This window comes from Pteropus vampyrus, unplaced genomic scaffold (genome assembly GCF_000151845.1).
Source record: "Pteropus vampyrus isolate Shadow unplaced genomic scaffold, Pvam_2.0 Scaffold173, whole genome shotgun sequence".
NCBI classification, from domain to species: Eukaryota; Metazoa; Chordata; class Mammalia; order Chiroptera; family Pteropodidae; genus Pteropus; species Pteropus vampyrus.
The window spans coordinates 1,292,191-1,313,453 of record NW_011888954.1 but is presented as its reverse complement, the minus strand read 5'-3'; the positions used below and the strand labels follow the sequence as shown (position 1 = coordinate 1,313,453).

Below are 21,263 nucleotides of genomic sequence, written 5' to 3'. Positions count from 1 at the left end.
ACTAATAGAAAAACATATGGAAAATCTCCAAATATTTGGAAATTAAAAAATATACTCCCAAATAACCCATGGTAAAAGAGAAAATCACAAGGAAAATTATAAAATATTTTTAATTGAATGAAAATAACATATCAAAATTTGTGAGCTGTAACAAAAGCAGTACAGAGAAGAAAATTTATATAAAAATGCTTATATTAGGAAAGATCTCAAATCAATGATATAAACTTCCACCTTAAGAAACTAGAAAGCGAAGACCCAAAGCAAGCAAAAGGAAGAAAATAATATAGATAAGTAATTAAGAACAGAAAAACAATAGAGAAAATCAACAAAACCAAAAGCTGGTTCTTTAGAAAGATAAATGAGATTAATAAACTTTTAGTTAGAGACCAAGCGGGGAGAAGAGACAAAAGACACAAAATACAAATACCTTGAGTGAAAGAGGGGTATTGTTACATTCCCTCAGTCATTTAAATAGTAAGGAAATACTATAAATAACTTTATGCCTATAAATTTGACAAATGAGATGAAATGTATTGGTTCCTTGAAAGAAATAAACTGCCAAAGTTTGTAACTGAATTAAATTTGTAGTTAAAGTCTTCAAAAAAAAAAAAAAAAATCAGACCCAAACAGCCTCACTGGTGAATTCCACCAAAGAATTTAAGGAAAAATAGTACCATTTCTATATATACTCATCTAGAATATAAAAATAGAGGGATCTATCCTTAACTCATTTTATAAAGCCAGCATTACACCTCAATACCACAAACAAAGGCATTACAAAAAAAGAAAACTATATACCAATATCCCTCATGAACACAGACACAAGAATCCTCAACAAAATAATTGCAAATCAAGTCCAGCAATACACAGGAAGGATAATACATCGTGACCAAGTGAGGCTTATCATGAGAATGCAATGCTATTTCCACATTTGAGAATTAATATAATTCATCATATTCACAGACTAAAGAGTGCGGGGAACCTTGTTCTTCTGACACATGCAGAAAAAGCCTGTAGCAAATTTCAATATCCTTTTTCATGATAAAATTAACTTTAAAAAAAAAACCTCTAAGCAAAGTAGGAATAGATGGAAACTTCTTCAGCTTAATAAAATACAAAATCTACAGCTAACAATTATCATATGTAATAATGAAAGATTGAGTGCTTTCCCCGTAAGACTGGGAACAGGGCAAAAATGTTGGCTCTTACCATTTCTATTCATCCTAGCATAAAATAGAAGAGAAAAATAAAATGCATAAAGACTGGGAAAAAATAAAACTTTCTCCATCCACAGATAACATGATTATTTACATAGGACACCTCAAAGAATCTGCACACACACAAAAAAAAAAATAGGCCAACAGAACTAATAAATTTAGCAAAGTTACAGGATACATGATCAATACACAAAACTCAATTGTATTTCTATATGCTAGCAATAAAAAAATTAGAAAATAAAATTTCAAAAACACCACTATTTACAATAGCACCAAAGATCATGAAAAACTTAAGTATAAACCTAACAAAGTAGGTATAGTATCTAAATGCTTAAAAACAAAACTGATGAAATAAACCAAAAACCTATTAGAGAGGTATAGTGTGTTTGTGAAAGACTCAACATTTTTAAGATGTCGGTTTCCTCAATCTGATCTATGTTGAACACAACTCCACTCGAAATCCTAAGAGAACTTTTTGTAAAAATCTATAAATTGATTCTAAAATGTGCATGGAAAGGCAAAGGAACTTTAAAAAAAAAAAAAAGAAAGAAAGAAAAAAGAAAACGAAAAAAGAAAAAAATCGAAGGCCTAAAAATATCTGATGGTAAGAATTCCTATAAAGCTACAGCAATCATGACAGAGTAGTATTGAAGAAAGGGTAACTATTAGATCAGTGGAGCAAAATACGATCCAGAAATATACCCGCACATATGTGGTCAACTGACAAAGGTGCAAAGGCAATTCAAGAGAGAAAAAATAGTCTTTTCAGAAAATGATGCTGAAACAAATGGATAGATAGATGGATGGAAGGAAAAGAGAAAAAGAAAGAGAGAGAGAGAGAGAGAGAGAAGGAGAGAGGAAAGAAAGAAGGGACGTCTATCTACACGTAGCACTCTATAAACAAAAATAAACTAAAAATTAAATATAAAACTAAATGTAAAACCTAAAATTATAAACTCCCAGAAGAAAAGATAGTAATTTCTTAGATATACTAAACACACAGTCCATAAAAGAAAAAGCTGATAAAGTGGACTTAATCAAAATTTTAAATTTCTGCTCTTTGAAAAACACTCCTAAGAGAATGAAAAGCTAAGCAATGGACTGAAAGAAAATAAAATGAAACAAGACTGGCCAGAGGATGATAAAGTTGAACCCAGCTGACTGGCATATGAATGCTCATTATATGAATGCTCATTACATGCTTCTATTTTTGTATAGCTTTAAATTATCCAAAATAAAAAGTAAAATAAAACAACAGAATAATAATTCTTCTAAACATCCATTCTCAGACATAGGACAGGAATGCTAATGAAGCTGAATATTAATCCCAAATTTTTAAAAAATGCTCTGCATTCATAATCTTTTGATATTTTAGCTCCACAGATAAAATGATGAAAAATTAAATGTCCTATGAATGTATATTCTTTTGGAAGTTGGTAAATAACATTTTCAACATAAAAGTTTATTTGTAGCTTACCATCCTTTTTGAAACAATTTTCTCAGTAAATCGAACTTTCAGATTTCAGCGTATTCTGAAAAACATCCATCTCCCTCACCACGAGCCTACCCAAATATTTAGACACAACTGTTAGGAAATTCAATATCCAAGCAGGAATTCCTTGTTCCCTTATCCAAGCTCCCTATTCACCCCAAAATTCTAAAAACAAAACAATACAAAACAAAAAAACCCTCCCATATGAGGTATTAAAAAAAGAGGGGCAACAAGTGAATGTCTTAAGGAAACTGAGGCTTTGAAGTGTCTTCAGTGGGGTGAGTGGGGGTACGATCTGCTTTCCCACATACATTTTTGTTATCAGTTTAAAATAATATCTAAGATTTCTCTATTTGTGAGCTCTCAAAGCCAAACGGCCATGACTGGCGAGGTCCCCTTTGCTCCATTTCTGTGAAGTAGCAGCAGAGAAAGAGACACCACTGAGAAGCACTGGGCGGCTGCAAGGTCAGACCTCCAGGCCAGATCACGCCCCTAAATTCACTTGACGGCTCTACCATAGGCTACTCGTTTCCCAGTCAAATAAAGATGTCTTCATTATTAAGTTCGAATCATGTATACGCTTAAATCATACTTTACAGTAAAAGTACATCTCAGTTTCACATCGTCCATTAAGTATCTTTCCACCTACATATTGAACGTTTTGTTTAAAGACTCAAACAGACCACACTGTACGCACCCTTGGCACACAGGCCATGGACACGATGACCTTGGACGTAGCTTCAGAGACTGCAGTTACTTACTGTACCTTCTGTCCTGCAATAACAACACGGTCCCCCAACTTCAGGCCAACTGATGTAAGCACTGCCTTGCTGGTGACACGATCATAATTTGGAAGCGCGGGCTTGGAGACATCACAGGACAGAGGCATCGCATCTAACAGCATCTGCTTGATTTCTTTAGCAGTTGCCGCAGCATCGGCCATTTCCAACGGCATGTCCACTGGGTCTGGAACCACGTCAGCAGGGGTCTGTCCTTTGTCATTCTATAAATAAGGAGACGAGAAAATCTGACTTCACGTGAAAATTCCTTAGAGCTCTATACAAGCATATAAAATTATTTTTGGAAAAATATAAAGTTAAAAGCATTCACCATTTATTTACTCAAACATATTTAACATCTCCTATAGGCCAGACACCATTCTAAGTGATAAAGATGCCACATAAAGAAAACCAAAAGCCCTGGCCTCAGAAAGCACTTTCCGGTAGGAGAGACAGGCTATAAACAATCAAACAAGTCAGATACATGGTATATTAATGCTAAAAGTGACAGCAAGAAAAAAAAATATCACAGGGAAGGGGAATGGAGGACACAGGAGCAGAGGTGGCTATTAATGCACAGTGGTCTGGGGAAGCCTCACTGCTAAGATGCACTGACCCAGAAGGCCAAAGAAATGAGAGAGCAGCATGCAGGTCAGCTAGTAGGGAAAGTGTTCCAGGCCCGGGGAAGAACAAGAGCTAAGGCCACAAGTCACAGCACGACTGGCTGCACAGGTTTAGAGACAGAAGTCACAGGACTGACTGGCTTCCCAACCCCAGATCTGAGACTCTAGCCACTGTTCCACAGCTGCCGTCTTGGCACTGTGACTTCGACCCACCCTGCCCACTCATGGAGCGACTCAGGTTTCAGGAAGAGAAACTACATATAGTTTCGACACTTGTAAAATTCGGGCTCTGATAAAAAAACAGCTCTGTTCTCACTATAAAGGAGAGACTGTATCCTGGGGATGAGGCATCCTATAACAAGATAAAATGGTCAGTTACAAGCCCACTAACATCTGCATGGTGTTTATGTCATGAAAACCTTACTAATATAAATTATCTCATCTGGTGCTCACATCAAGAAAAAAAGTTCATGAATAAAACAGATAAAAATTCTTGCCCATTAAGAATTTATATCGTAGTAGGAAAAACGATCATCAGCTACACAAGTAAAATATTACTAACATTTCCAGTTTGCCAATTAGGGAAACGAGGCCAGGAGAGATTAATGACCCGCATGAAGTCATTTACATGATTACTGGCGCAGATGGCATTACAGTCCATGTCTAGGGCCTGCCAGCCTCTCAGGCTTTCTCTTCCATGCCATCCTTCCCTCAGACGAGTTATCTTTCTTCTATGTTCCCTGACTAAAAAACTTAGAATTTATGACAAAGATTTCAGATTGTAATCTCTTTTGAACACAATGAAGCAAGACTGTTTTGCTGAGAAAATTTTTCCCTTATCTTCTCCACTGATAATTATCTCCAAATGACCCATATGGAATAAAGAATGAGGCTTTTACAATATGCTCAGTTTACAAGTGTAATTTTGTTTGTTTAAAATTTGACTCAGTTTTGTCCTAAGTAAAAATATGGTAGAAAGACACATTATCTATCATTATTTCTGGGATGGTGAGGGACTATTTTCATCCCAGATTTCAAAGAAAAAATATAAAATATAATAAAGATATGTATAGCACTAATATGTACTCTTGATAAAAAAGAGATGGAAAAATTTTTAAATAAATGCCTGTACTGAAAAGTTGTAAACTATATTTACAATAAATATTTTACTTCATATTTCTGTTAAGTCCTCACCTTTCTAGAGTAAGTCACACACTTATGTTAATTCCTGTAAAATTTAGCAACTAAAACTTCTGCTAATTTTAAATAAAATGACGATGATGTCACGCTAACATAAGGAGACTTGTTCATAATTATAAAATTTCGCTGTCTTCTAAAATAGTGGTCATCAGAGCATGATTGGAGGGCTCCGCTGACCCACATACTGACCATTTTTTTTAAAAAGTATTAACCTTCAAAATATAGTAATCTATTATTAAGTGTTCCTGGCCTGAATTGGTAATTTACCTCAATGACATCATCCATCACTGCATCTTACTAAATTCAAAATATTCTCTCCACTAATGGGGTTCTGTCAACAGTTGTACTAGCAAAAGCAAACATGGATCACCTTCACATTACGGCCAAACTGATTTATCTTCTCCTAGCCTTTGCTACTCTCTGTGCCCAAAATGCTTTTCTCACCTCCCTCCTATACATACCTGGTTAATTCTTAAACTATGTGTGAGCACTCAGTGTCCCCTCTGCCAGGAAGCCTTGGGGAGATACCCTCCTATGTGGCACTGAGAATAATCTGCCCGCCCCTTCATCATAACACACTGAACACACTGCAGTAAAACTGACCACTTGCTTTCTTGTCCACCCTCCCTTCTAGATTATATTCTTTTTGAGGACAAAGGCTTTTATTTATTGTTGTTTTTTCCTAGTGTCCAATAAACAGTAGGAAAGGAAGAAAGAAAGGAAGGAGAAGAGGGGGTGGGTGGCTTAACTAATAGATGGGTTTAAACAGAAAGTGGTAAAGAAGTAGGGAGAAGGGGGATACAGGAAGAGGGAGGGACAAGGAAAAGGAAGAGAGCCTTTTTCAAACATTTCCTCCCGCCTCTGCCCCTTTAAGGGAAGGCACAGACCCAATTAAGATTCCCTGTCTATGGTCATGCCACTCTGAACAAGCCCGATCCCGTCTGATCTCGGAAGCTAAGCAGGGTTGGGCCTGGTTAGTGCTTGGATGGGAGACCACCTAGGAAGACCAGGTGCTGCAGGTGAAAAAAAAAAAAAAAAAAGATTCCCTGACATGACAAGTCACTGTTTTTAATATAAAGGAAAAGATCATTAAGAGCCACTTTTGTGAAGACACCAAAATACCAAAGGATTTAAAGATTATGGAATTCAATCCTGTATGTTAACTCTGTAAATCAGTAACATTACCATGAAAAAACAAATTTTTCCTCTAATTTGATTTTTCAAAGTTTACTCCATTCTTAAATGAGCATTTTAAAAAATTGTCTGGAATAAAACATCTTCCCAAAAGAATTTAAAATGTAATTTAATACAAAAATATAATTTAAATATATGGACTTGTATTTAACAGTTAACTTTTATTTATAAATATATAGTGAAAGCCTAAATGAAAGATACGTAAACTCAAAGATGATTACACTTTAAGGAGCATTTTACTTTGCTGAATGAAAGTAAATTTCATAGAGCTTATTAATATAAGGGGACTGAAATTCATTGCTATGCCTTAAATTTATTTGAGATAGTTTATCATCATTACTCTTTACATGGGACACAAAAATATAAATTATTTGCTTATAAAAGAGTTCTATAATAACATCTAGTTTCAACTCTTTACAGGGAGATATTAGACGTTTTAATTATTTTCATATTTTTCGCTTTTAATTTAACCTCTTACCCTAAATGCAGGATTTGCTCCAAGCTCCAATAAGCATTTCACAGTACCTGCACACAAGTTATATGCAGCAATATGCAGAGCTGTTCCAAAATTAAAGTCACTGCAAGTGGCATCCACATCTACAATTAAACATCACAAATGTATTAACTAAAATTTTAAATTTAGTTATAATGTAAAAGGAGACAGTCCAGGGTTGGGGGAAGAGTTTTATTAGCCATTTATGAGATTTCAATCAACCCACTAGAAGCACCATTTCACAATGGAACAAAATTTTCATACTGCAGTATGGTTAACCAATTATTTTCTTAGTATGATAAAATTTCATTATAAAATGGACTGATGTTACCATGGGTTTCCCAACTATCACAAACAAAACTATACTTAAAAGCAATTAATGGCAGTAATTATTATTGATAGAAGGAACTATCTTAACACAATCTCTCATTAAACCTCTTGCATATATGCCATGCCGACTACAATGAGGTAATAGGGCTTAGGTAAGGGACCAGAAAACAATGGTCCGTGGGCCAAATCCAGCTCACCAACTGTTTTTGCTAATAAAGTTTTATTGGAACACAGTCACACGCATTCATTTATATATTCTCTACGGTTACTTCTTTCATGCCACAGCTGCAGAACTAAACAGTTGCAACAGAGACCGTAAAAAAACCTAAAATGTTTACTATCTGGCCCTTTATCAAAAAAAAAAAAAAAGGTAGGTAAATCCGCAGAATTTTCAAACCAGGAAAAAATTAAAGACTAATTAAAAATATAAATGCTTACATATTGTACTCATTCATAATTTATTTAATCGATAAATTAACTTGGACTTCATAATAAGAAAAGGAATCTTACAATTCTAAGGGTATTTCAATAACTTTCAATAAATTATCATGATGCTATACACAGGAAATCCTCCAGATCCGGGAATTTCATTTTGAATGTTTTCAATAACAAGGGTTTAATATTTATTAAGGGTTTAATAAAGACACTGTACTATCAAGAGAGGCCTTCTTCCTAACATCATTCAAAAAGTGAAAAGGTCAAATTTAGAAAATGGACAGTTATACAAACCAGAAGTTAGAAACAAACATACTGGGAATTTGTCCATTGATTTTCTAAGACAAATCATCTACAAACGGAGAAAATACTGTACACCACCTGTAACTTAAAGTTAAAACTACTGCACCTGCTCTCATTTTTTCTCAAAAGAAAACTGACCCACTACAAAGAGGACCAGAGATAAAGTCAAAATACTCGGTCTGTAATTTAGATATTCTGATGTTCAATTTTAAGATAGCAACAAGATAGGAAGATAATAATTTTTTAAAAAACCCTCTCTTTTCACAGAATCACAGAATTTCAGAAATGAATGCACCTAAAAAAAATTCTTTATTATATCAATTCTTAGCTTTGAAGGCTTTATTGCTCTCTTTCTGGCTACTCAAGACAAAAGAATTATATAGCACGAAGATTCAATTATACTTTATAAAATGCATGTTATACTCGGGAATTTGCAGAGATACAAAAACCCATAGAACACTTTTTATTTTGTATATCTTTGTACTAAGCCTTTGTGTGAAAGGATAGTTTAGAAATTCTAAACTATCTCTGAAAAAAAATGAAATAGGTTTTATGAAACAAGATGGATTAGAAGAAAAAATCTCTTTGAATCATCATTTTTATGCCACTAACATCCAACAGCAATATCCAATGATCATCTGATAGTACTTGCCTTTTGGTTTAGATGTCTTCAAAATCACTCTTACAAGCTCAGGAACATCAAAATAAGCAGCATAATGCAAAGCATTCATATTTGTCCAGCGACTCCGCAAACTGACATCTGCTCCCAGATCAATAAGTTGAGTTGCAAATTTTACAGCTGTATCAACATCACCTAAGAAAGGTTTTCTAAATTATCTTTCTTCAGTACAAATTTAAGTTCCAATGAATGGTTATCTACTACCTCATTTCAAAAGCCAAAGTAAACAACATACAGAATAAACACTTATGCCTCAAAAATTTCACTTACAAGGAATTATTCTAAGAAAATAATCGTCCTCAGGGATATGGATAAACACTTAGCTATAAAGATGTTTATCACAGCACTCTTTATTATGAATGAAATTTTGAAACACCTTAAATGTACAAGAATAAGAAATTAAATAAATTACGAGACATCCATATAATGGAATACTATAAAGCCGTTAAAAATAGTGTATTAGACTAGTGCTAATCAGAGAGTGCTCTGTGGACCACTGCCAGTAACAACTGTAATTTACTTGTACTTTTTATAACTTGTTTTCCCTATGTAATCATTTCTTCTGAATATATTAATTTAAATGTAATTTTATGCCTTTTGAAAAATATTTGGGTTTGTATTTAATTTGTTTTTATTTCATTTTTCAATTATAAATTCTTTTTTTTTATTTTACAAAAGTATCAGTCCATGATTGGTTGTGAAAGAAAAAAAAGAAAGCGAGGGAGGGAGAGAGGGAGCGAGGGAGGGAAGGAAGGAGGAAAAGGAAAAAAAAAATGTCCTTCGCCATCAATACTTTTAGAAGCACTGTATCACAGCCTTGAAACAGGGAGAGACGTTCACAAAAAGAGGGGTAGGTTTATGCAATGGTAAATAAAGCTCAGGAGAATACCAATTTTGGAAAATATGAACATATATATGTAGAAATAGACCTTAGACAGGCCTGTGTGGACTGGGACACCTGGAAAATTGAGCTTGGATTGTCAAACCTTGCCATAGACTCTCAGGAAGGTTCCAGGTGTTGCCAGTTAGTCTCACCTAGCAAGCATGCAGGCATGAAACCTGTTCCCGAAAGGCTGGGAGGTGCCATGAGGCTATAAAGACCGTCTTGAGAAAAGGGAGGAATGAGAACAAGGTTTCTGGAAGAATATAACTGAATCCTCACCTCTTCAGGGAATGTTGTCATCAGCTATGCCCTCCCAGAGATTCTGGCTGGCATAAACATAGCTTGTACCAGCACGAATACAGATGTTCTAAGCAATTAATAGATTTACCACATACTTACCAATACCATGAGCTCCAGATTTGCAAGTGTAATGTAAAAGAGTCATATCTGTCAATCCATCTCTGTCATTCACATGGCAGCCTCTCTTAAGAATCTGATGAAACCAAGGAAGACATGATTACAACTATTGAAGTCAACTGATTTCAAACCAATGCTGGGGAACCAAGTTTATCTTATCTGAATTCGTTCTCAACAAAATGTGTAAACAGAACTGGCTTCTTTTGAGGATAAATTTTAAATCTGCACCCAACAATAATGAAACTGAACTTGTCACCAGACCGAAAAAAATACTTAAAGCGTTTTCAAAGTAATCTGGCACTCCAAATATGTTCCTTCACCTCTCAAAGAATAAGTAACTTTTCTTTCTAATGGACGTCATGGTATTTGAAAAAAGTATAAGTTCTCTCTTCCTACAATATGAAAATATGTTGGTCAAGGAACCCAGTTATTCTTTAATGCTGCCTTCAAAGATACCAAATTTTTAAAAATTATATTTAAGCCTAGATTTTTACCAAACCATCCAAAAGTATAGATAAAACATGATGATAATCAAATACTCTCGTGAAAAAATGTTTTAAAGCTCACAAAAATTTGTACAAAGAAAGAAAATACGAAAAACACCTGCTCCCACCAAGAGTCTACACTGTTATATAACTCCAGGTATAAGAAAGCGTGAAGCATGAAGGAATAATGGAAAAAATGTACAGTACTAACTCACTGCTCCATGAAAAACCTGGAAATACAAAGAACATACATCAGAATCTTTAAAAGGTTTTCCCTTTAACATCATCTTTCCATTCACATGGTGGGGGGGGGCGGGTAGGGGAGTAGGGGAGAATCTCTATGATTAACAACCCCAACGATGCAAGACTTAAAATGTAAGAAATCCCTTACCTCATTTCCAATAATGTCGATGTTTTGCTGGACTTGAGGAACCCACTGTCTTAAAATGGCAAATAATTCGGATACAGAAGTTTTGGGATCAAAGAGAATTTCCTGACATGATGTATCATTAGGATCAAAAAAAGAAAATTCTGAAATAAAAAAGGTGTGAATTAAATTAAAAGTTCCAAATAAATATACTGAAAATAATAAACAATAAGACCAGGGCTTGAATGATGCAAATATTTTTAGATGCTAGGAAAAGCAGGTTCACCTTAAGCAATTCTCAAAAGCAAAGTCACAATCACCAACAAGTATGAGGCATTCCTGAATTACTGAGATGAAATTTCCATTTATCATGCCACGTTTTATTATAGGTAAAACAAAAACATACAGGCACCAACCCTGATCTCGAACCCTAAACTTTCCAAAAACTATTTCTAAGGCACAGAAAAGTTGTCAAGTTCTATTAATATTTTCACCTTGAAAAACAGATATATGTCATGAACACTACGTTTACAACTAAATAAATGAATTAGACATCTAAGTCATGAATTGAGGGGTCTCAAAAAACCTATTGATCAATAAATAAAATTACAGAATAATATAAAATGTCTACCATTTATATAAAATCATAAATATACAAAACAATATTACATGTTTTTTATAGACATTCATATATATAGTAAAAGTATAATAATATGGTCTGGAATATTCACACTAAATATAAGCTAGTGGTTGCTCCTGGGGAGCAAGGAGAATGGGATCAGAAAGGAAAATGAAGGGAATTTCAACTTTATCTTTAAGGTTTTATTTCTTTTAAGTTAAAAAACAAGAACTAGAGGAAATATGACAAAATGCTAATATGTGTTCATTCTGATGGTGGATATGTCTGATACACATGTTTGCTATCACCGTTTTCTGAATTTGTAAGTGACTTCCTATTTAAAAAAAAAATGAAATACGATGGGGAAAAAAAAACTATACACAATAACAATAAAAGCAACAAACATGCCAATAAATTTGTGAGGCTTATTTAAGGAAAACTGAAGGGACTGGGGAGACTTAAATGGAGAGAAACACATCATGTTCCTGGATTGGATGATAAAATATTTAAAGCTGTCAGTTTTCTCAAGAACATTATTTAAATTTTTTCAATTCTAATCAAAATCTCACTAGGATTTATTTGTGGAAAGATTTAAAATTATTCTGCTGTTCATCTGTGCCAGAGTGTATCAAACATTACATTAACGTAGATAGAAATCACCTAGGGATCTTGTTACAGCGTAGATCCTGATCCAGGAAGTCCCAAGTGGGGCCTGGAATTACATTTCTAACAAGCTCCCAGTGATGCCAACACTACTAGGATAAGGACCACTCAGTGAATAGCAAAGATCTAGAAACTAAATGTAAGAGAGATAAGCAAGAATATTTGAACCAAAAAGAACAATGTAACAGTGCTTCAGTAATTTCATATGGAGGTAATGGCAAATAGCAGCCATCTCATTTAAATAATAATGATAATATATTACACTTATTAAGTGCTTAATAGGAGCCAGGGACCTTCCCATGCACTTTACATATATTACCTTATTTAAGCCTCATAACAACCTTATGAGATAAGTACTATTATTATTCTCATTTGATCAAAAAAGGAACAAGGGGATAGAGAATATAAGTTATTTTTCCAAGATCACATAACTAAGTGGTGGAGTGAGAATTAAGCCAGACTGACCTATAAGCTTAACCTCTATGCTATACTGCATATTAACAAATCTAACTACATCCAAATTTTCGGCTTCCATACAGCAAGAAAAAAAAAATTTTTTAATGAAAAATAAGTGTAAGGGAAAGGGTAGAATGTTCCACTTTGAGTCGAGTATTGGGGAACCAGATTTGCCCTTCGATCTGAAACAATCAAAAAAGCAAAAGAAACAGATGGAAAATGGTTTTCAAGGCACTGAATTCCAGGTATTTAAAGAAAGCAATCCCTAAGAGACAGGGTATAAGCAAGATGAGTCTTACAAATGCCCACAGGTTTGTTTCTGCCTTGAGAGTTTCCAGGCTGTAGTCGGGGTTGGAACAAAGAAAGAGCCCAGCAGACTCCCCGAGTTCAGGAAACAAAGCTGAGAGCCCAAGGATATCAATGCAGCTATACAGTGCACAGGGCAAAGTGTCAGAGAGGACTGAGATGCACAAAGTGTCAAAGAGAACCCAGAGATCCGCAGAGGGTCCCCCTCTAGTAGTATTAACATAAATTTCTAAGAAAATTCCTGAGGTAAGAGAAAGAACAGTCCAAAAGGATTAGAGGGATTAGTGCTCAGTACTCATAAAGGGCCTAGAACAGTGCCTATTCTCACAAAAAAGACTGGAGGAAAAACTCACAGGGCCTGGGTAGAGTGCTCAGTAGTGAAAAATAATTAGCCCCAGATCAGCACTGCTTCAGAACCACCTAACAAATCATAAAAGCGAGACCAGAAAGGATCAGACTGTTCCCAAGTAACTTAACTGCATCCCAAAATAAAGCTCAGAATATTTAGAGGAATACAAAAATATACAGCACCCAAAAAGGCAAAATTCATAATGTCTGGCATCCAACCAAAGATTAGAAAGGGGAAAACATGACCCATAATTAGAGAAATAATTAATTAAAATAGACCTAGAGTTGACACAATATTATAATTAACGAAACGGAACATTAAAACAACCATGATAACTGTATTTTAAGTGTTCAAAGGGTTAAATAAAGACATAGACAATATTAAAAAAAAAAGAAACGAAACTTTAGAGATAAAAACATCAGAGATGAAAACTACACTGGGTGAGATCATCAGCTGATGAGACATTTCAGAAGAAAAGATTAATGAACGTGAAGACACAGCCAATAGAAACTATCCAAAATGAAATGGAGAGAAAAATAATTTTTAAAATATGAGAAAAGCATCACTTAGCTGTGGGACAACACCAGGAGGTTTAATATTTGTGTAACTGGAGTCTCTGAAACGGGAGGGACAGAAAAAATATTTGAAGAAATCATGATTACCCGAACCTGATGAAAACTGAAACCTACAGATCCAAGAAGCTTAACAGACCCCAAGAACAAGAACATAAAGAAAATTCCACCAAGACAACTATAGTAGAATTGCTCAAAACCAACGATAAAGAGAAAATCTTAAAAGCAGCCAGGAAAAAAAAAAAAAAGACACTTTACAAACAGAGAAATGAAAATGTTTAGCAGATTCTCCGTCAGAAACAATGCAAATGGGTGGACAGCAGAGCAACATCTTTAAGTACTGAAAGAAAAACCTATCAACCCAGAGCTCTGCACCCAGCGAACATATTTTTCAAAGGAGAAAGTGACATGAAGATGTTTTCGGACATAGAAAAGCAGAAAGGCTGCCTCACCAGCAGACCTGCTCTACAAGAAATGTTAAAGGAAGCCCTTCGGGCAGAAGGAAATGGTATCAAATGAAAATCTGGATCGGCACAAAGGAAAAGAAGAACCTTGGACATGCATGGTTAAGTACATGGGCAAATAAGATTTTTCATTATTATTACTTAAATCTCTTTAAAAGATGATTCGCTGTTTAAACAAAAATAATAACCATGTATTGTTGGGTTTATAACATAAGTGCGTTCAGTATAAAGTGAATCTGAAGGCATTCAAAGCAGAAGATTCTGAAAATCTTTTTGTTTAAGGACAGAATGTAGTTTTGCAGAGTAAAAGTCAACACTGAGCTGCATGTCTAACCTCTGGTTTGTGTGGGTTGGTTTGTTTTTCTTTGTTTCTTGGTTTTCATTTCGTTCTCAGTCTTACATTCAATGGATCCCACTACATTTAGAATAAAATACAAATTCCTGGCCTAGGCCTAAGTGAGCCTGCAGTTGCTGGCCCCTGCTTTCTCCTCCAACTTCATCTCTTGCCATTCTGTCACTTGATCACTTTGCTTCTGAGCCACACTGGCCTTCCATGAATTCTTAGGACATACCAATGTTTTTCCCCAACTCTGGGCCTTTAATTTCCTGTTCTTCTGCCTGGAACACTTCTCTCTAGCCTCTTCTCACAATCAGCTTCTTCTGATTCTTCAGATGACCAGCCCATCTAAAATAGCCACTCGGACCCATTATCAGCTATCACAAACGCTGTTTCTTTTCTCCGCAGAATTAATTATAATCTATAATATTTATATTTTAATCTTAATTTTTTTTTTTTCCGTCTATGGTCTGTGTCCCCTACCAGAACATCTGTCTTGGTCACCGTGCTATTCCCAGCACATAGGACAGCACCTAGCACATAACGAGCCCCCCATAAAAATTTACTCAGTACAATTCTGGATGCCACTTTTTAAGAGGTCACTGACTATACAGTTTACTAGGAAAAAAATTTCCAGAATGAAAAGGGTCTAGAAATCCTGACAATAAGGGACTGCTGAAATAACCAGAAATGTGTAGAGTAAGTACAGACTAAGTAAAAATATTCAAATTATCTTCAAATATTTGAAAGCTATCATATAAACAAGTATGTGTTCCACATATCAAACTAGTATCAGATGGCCAAAGTTTCAAGGAGACATATTTTTTTGAGTCCATATACAAAAATAGTTTTATCACAACTAAAACTTTTAAAATAGAATTTCTATACTAGAAGGTGAGTAGGGAAAGTTGAACTATAGGTCCAATCAGATTCTAAGAATTTATAATTGTAAGAATATAGGCAACATTTAATTTCAGTTATATAGAGATGTCTATATCCATTATCATCTTTCATTAAATGTTTTTATTCAACAAACACTGACTTAGCAATGAATATCAATAAATGATTATATTAGCCCTACTGAGATAAACAAAAACAAACATGATTGCTACCCCATCCCAAAGAGCTATAGTCTAGGCAAGGAAATAAGAAAAATATGACTCAAAATAGAATAAGGTTAAGTGCCATAAGCAAAGTACAAAGTGCTTTAGTTCAAGGTTTTTCCTGCATAACTGACTTTGTTATATCTGAAAAGAAACTCAGTCAATTTATATAAAAGTTGCAAATAACGCTCAGGATCTAGGCATAGGTTCTATGTAATACTTTTGATAATTGCAAGGTAAGCTGCTACTGGATCTAAACACATAAAAATAGCATCTTGGAAATGAATAGTTATTAGAATGGATATGACTAAGTACACAAATTCCTAATCCAATAATTTTATATCTACTAATATTTTTAAATTGCATTATCTCTACCTTCATTGACGATTTGAAATGGTGACCCAATATTTTATTTGAAAAACTCTAACTAACTTAGAAATGTAACAAATCTGTCAATTTATCTCCTGGTTTTCTTTTATTCCTTTATCAACTATCTGATAAAATATGGTCCTGGGGGAACAAATCTAAACAGATAACAACTAGACTACTTCTAAATTTATATTTTACAGAGGAGATTTAAATGAACCCATTTAAATATGAACCAATCTCATTCCACATTCCAGGGAAAGGTCTCACCCTCTCTGCCTAAGTACATGGCTCTTTTTTTTTTTTTTTTTGTAAAGTTTTATGATATTTTATTTGTGTGTGCACTGATAATTATAATGGGAGATAACTGAGACAGGATCCAAGTTAGGCTTGCCTGTGTACTGAAACTTGTTACATTGTCACCCAAATTTGAAACTCAGGAGTGATTATTTACTCTGTTAATTAGAATGCTAGCATTTCGGAGACAGCAGAGCTCTTGGAGGTGGCTAGCTGACAGCTTGTACATCATTTTTTTGTACACGGCTTTTTAAACAAGTCAGTATATTTAACCAAAATACATCAATAGCAGAAGAATGCTAGATGTCTAAGCACCCTTGAATTCTAAAAATAAGATCCTCTAAATCCGTCATGCTTAAAATGAACATTTTTACATAGTAAAAATGCTGATAGCAGAAATAAAACATTTTGCTTAAGAGGCAGAAAAGACAATTGTATTTTTGAAAAAGAAAAACTTTAGCAATTTTAGGAAAACCACAGCCAATGGTTTTAGGAAAAATTACGAGTGTAAAAAGGACATAAGACAGAAGTCAAGTTACCAGTTCATAGAAAATAAAGACAGCAACTTAACATACCGCAGTCTGAAGGCATTGGTGCTGCAGAAATGGAAAAGATTACTGGTGAATCAGAACCTGGAAATAAAAATGGGTATCTTCCAATCAAAGAATTTCCTTCTAATGGAAAATCTGGAAGGTCCTCTATGGTCATCTTCTAGAAAGCCACCTTTAATGAGAGGAGAAAAAAGCATATCTATTATATTTGTATGCAACTTAGAATGATTGTTTTCAATCACGAAAAGCCTGTATTCTTTTAATATCTAATCTAGTGATATTTTTAACTTCAACCTTCAAGAATCTCTTTTAGAGAAGAAGGGGGAGAAACCTGCTTTTAGCCAACTGTTGTTAAAGAATACACATTGCTTCATACCATCTCTTACAGAGTCAGCAGCAAACGTAATCTTTCTAGACAAAGCTCAGGAGTAGTATTAGTTGAGGAGTAATATAACTTCCCAATAATGTGAAAACATTTTTTAAATGCTGAGCTCATCTAAATGGGTGACATTCTCTATACTTACAGTAATGAATAAGGGCACATTACCCCTTGTTGATGGATCTTTAATGTCTCATGGACTGACATAGCTTATACCATCTGTCATCCAATAGCTCATGCCATGTGCTCATCACATGAAAATAATCTAGTTTAGGATATTCTCATTATTTCTTGACATCCCAGACAACTTTACTGAAAATTAATCTCATCACTCGTACAAATCTACAAGCTTACTGACACTGCTCCACTTCTTACCTGTGCACAAGATCTGTTTATTCTAACCTCGCAGAAGATGGAAGGCCATGCCTTTTAAACCGTATTACTTACATTATCTCTTTTCCCCAGAAAATATGAGCACTTCGAATAAATTTGTTCTAAATTGGACTGGTGCTGCACTGAACCCACATATCAGAAATGGAGAAAGCAGAAAAAAAGTTGGTAAAACTGAACAATAGGGCCAAAAATCTTCGTTTCTTTTGCATCAAATCTTTAAATAAGTATGAAATATTATGGATCTCTAGATCTCTTTTTAAATTTAAGCAGAAATCCATATTACAAGACCAAATAAAAATGATTTTAGGTTATTTTAGTTCATAGAATAAGTAAAAAGAGCTGATACCTTACTCTAGCAGGTAATGCCATGCTAGGTATTACTCAATGTGTGCTCTATTATACTTGGTTAACCAAGCCTATTTCTAATTTAATCATCTTTACTCTATCATCGCCACCCTTCTCCTAAGAAACAGTCACCTCTCTGAGATAACTGGTTCCTTTCCAACTTGACTCATAGGTTTTCTAAATACTGGCAGGAACAGGTAAGGAGAAAGATGCTTTCTGTTTTCTCATAAGGTACATTTTAATATGAACGTAGATATTATTATATATTAAGAAACCCAATCCAGTGTAATTATATTAAATGTTTTTGAGTTTTGACAGATGCTAAAATCACTTGCCACCCAATACTTTGAATCATTTTGACATTAACTTTGCCACATAAACAGGAAAATAACAAGGAACTGGTGTCAGACAGCATGGCGATCGTCCTCAAATACTATCAATTCCAAAAAGTAACACACACCACAAAGACAGCCCTCCTTCAACACTATAGTTTCTTGGTGTTGAAGTAACTCAGGATTTCTACTTGTTGGCCTCTACTTGTTTGGCAGTTAAGTCTGGACAAAATATTCTATGCGGGATATGAAGCTTCCTTTAAAGTCAAGAAACAGAAATAAAATTTAATAAACACCTGAACACTACATACAAAGCACTACACTATTCTAGATGTTTCAGAAAATACAGAAATGAGTAACAGACAGTCAATGCTTATTTGGTAGCTTATAATTTACTAGGGTGAATAAAATAGCACGAATAGCTATAGATGAAACAGAATGGGATTTCTTCTATAATATAAGCACAAGGAACATTTGCTATGGGAACTCCTAAGAATCAGAAATGGTGCTGTGAAGAAGGTATCACCTGAGATGGGTCTTGAACGATGAGTAGGCAGAAACGGGCAGAAATATTAAAAGGGGAGCACTTTCAAGGAGCAAATAGGCTGGAATGTGCACTAGATCCAGGAAAACAGTAAGAAGTAAGGCTGTAACGGTGTTTTAGGGCTATACTCGCGAGTCCTTTAAATACCTAGTCAAAGACCAAACCACCTAATTTCATGAGCACTGGGAAACCACTGATTATTTAAAAGGAGAATGCCCTGACTCAAGCTGCGTTTTAGGCAGATTAATCTGACTATAATCACACTTTGAGACTCTGTCATTTTCTCATACTTGTAATTCTCCAGCCAAGTGATTACGTGGTTATCTTTCTGAGCTGGTTACGCAGAGCCACCTTTCAATACCGCCCTTTCAAAGAGCAGGTTTCCCATTCAAAATGTTTTGTTTTGTTTTTCATGATCCCCAGAGCACCTTTCATTTCTCTGTAGACTCTTGAAATCCTTGAAGATAAGAACTGTATCTTATATAATTGTCACTTGCCATAGGAATTAGATTAGTGGCTTACACATATTTAATAAATATTCAAGTCCTAGATTCAAGGTGGAAAGATTCATTCAACAAAATATAATCGACTTCACTTTATATGTTAGCTATTTTGAGCCCAGAGAAGCTACAATATTACCTAACCAATGCCGTGAACATTCTTTGCATTTTGTGTTTTCATGTCATTTTTTTCCCAGTCCCATTTCTTCAAAAACTCAACATTCTACCTTTTGTCCCACCATAGAAAACTAAACATCTCTACAACTTTTACAGTCTTAGAATCTTTCCCTAAAAGCAATTTCTGGATGGAAAGATGCATGACACCTGGGCATATGGTCAGACTTGGATATATACTGAATTCAGTACACACTTTCACTTCCAACCCCACCATGGTTAACTAGTGATAATGGATTATATAAAGTAAGCCTAAGATAAAAAGTTGGCCCTAATTAACTATGTGCATGACATATGCAATAACTAGACTCAAATTCTCCAAACTTTGATTTATTTAGGAATCTCATCCTACTCTCTCGCCCCCAATCAGCTCTGGACAAAAGCTTCTTATAACGTCTATAATATCTCATGATTTCTCAAGGATTCCTGGTCCATGCCCTAACACAGAATGGTGATGAGTGGAGATGCCCACTAACTTTTTCAGAGTGGCTGAAGGCTGTTAGGGCCTCACTAAGGAACCTCACTGAAGCCAAGAGATTCCCTCAGATTTATTTGGAATATGGTTCTAAGGCAGTATCCTTGAGCTACTGAACTAACAGGAGACTTGAATTGGATTCATGAGGCCCTTTCACTCAACTCCATACAATATTTATGAGGCTTCAAGAGATTCCAAAAAAAAGTAATCTAACCAAAAAAATCATTTTGGTTAGAGTTTAAAACATTTTAAAACATACCTCCAATAATCCATTTATTAGCTACCTACATAAAATCTGTTCAATAACTAAGCAGAGATTCACACTATTTGATACTTAGTTCTAGGCCCTAGAGAAAGTATAAAAGATATCTGCCCTCAGGAAATTTATTTAGTCATTCAACAAATATTTATCAACCGTTTCTTACTAAATTCTAGGCTGGGCATAGCAAAGGTAAAGAAAATAGATAAGACCTTGCCCTCGTGTAGATTACAACCTAGTGTAGGATTCCTACAATAAAGATATAATTACTGTATAACTGTAATAAGTGCTGGATTCCAGCGCAGGGAAAAGGGGGAGCTTCCCAGGGTGACTGATAATTTAAAGCTTCAGTGCCCAACCAGGTAGCTTCTAGCTACATATGGCTATTTAAATTAAACTAAAAATTCAGTTCCTCTCTTGCTCTAGCCCCCTACAAGTGCTCAAAAGCCAAATGTGGCCCGTGGCTACCATACTGAACAGCGCAGAAAGAACTTTTCCCTTGTGATAAGTTCTGTTGAACATCACTGAAGGAAAACAGTGCTGCTCCAACTCCAGATGAGAAAACAATATACAAATGCCTAAAACAACAAGAAACAAACAAAAGCTAACAAACTAAGCAAGCCCATAGCAGCATAGTTAGTTATACATAATTAACAAGGGGACAGTAAGCCATAAAGTAACCAGCTATTTGTAGGTTTAAACATGGAGAAAGAGTTTTAAGTTGATTCTGTAACATAAAGATCAGAAGTATGTTTCGAAATCGCAGTTGTTATAAGCAATAAAAGACATCATGTAAATATCACTTTTTAAAAAGGCCTCGCTAGTGGGAACTATATCTGGTAAATCCTAAATGTCTGAAATGAATCCCACAAATAATATACT

General features: G+C 34.8%; 1 protein-coding gene and 1 pseudogene across 2 annotated transcripts in view; one reads left to right on the top strand and one right to left on the bottom strand.

Annotated features, from left to right (window-relative positions):
• CLIP4 (CAP-Gly domain containing linker protein family member 4) overlaps nt 1-17,148 on the bottom strand; it is a 54,398-nt gene extending 37,250 nt beyond the window's left edge. For both annotated transcript variants that reach the window (XM_011370742.2, XM_011370743.2), the window contains exons 1-6: nt 17,005-17,148; nt 10,922-11,061; nt 10,028-10,121; nt 8,719-8,880; nt 6,984-7,102; nt 3,476-3,712 (exon numbers count right to left, since the gene is read on the bottom strand). In XM_011370742.2, the coding sequence (XP_011369044.1) occupies nt 3,476-3,712; nt 6,984-7,102; nt 8,719-8,880; nt 10,028-10,121; nt 10,922-11,061; nt 17,005-17,137 (885 nt within the window). In that variant the 5' untranslated portion in view covers nt 17,138-17,148. The remainder of the gene's footprint in view (nt 1-3,475; nt 3,713-6,983; nt 7,103-8,718; nt 8,881-10,027; nt 10,122-10,921; nt 11,062-17,004) is intronic.
• Nucleotides 6,215-6,333, top strand: LOC111746057 (annotated as a pseudogene).
• Nucleotides 17,149-21,263: the final 4,115 nt, after the last annotated feature.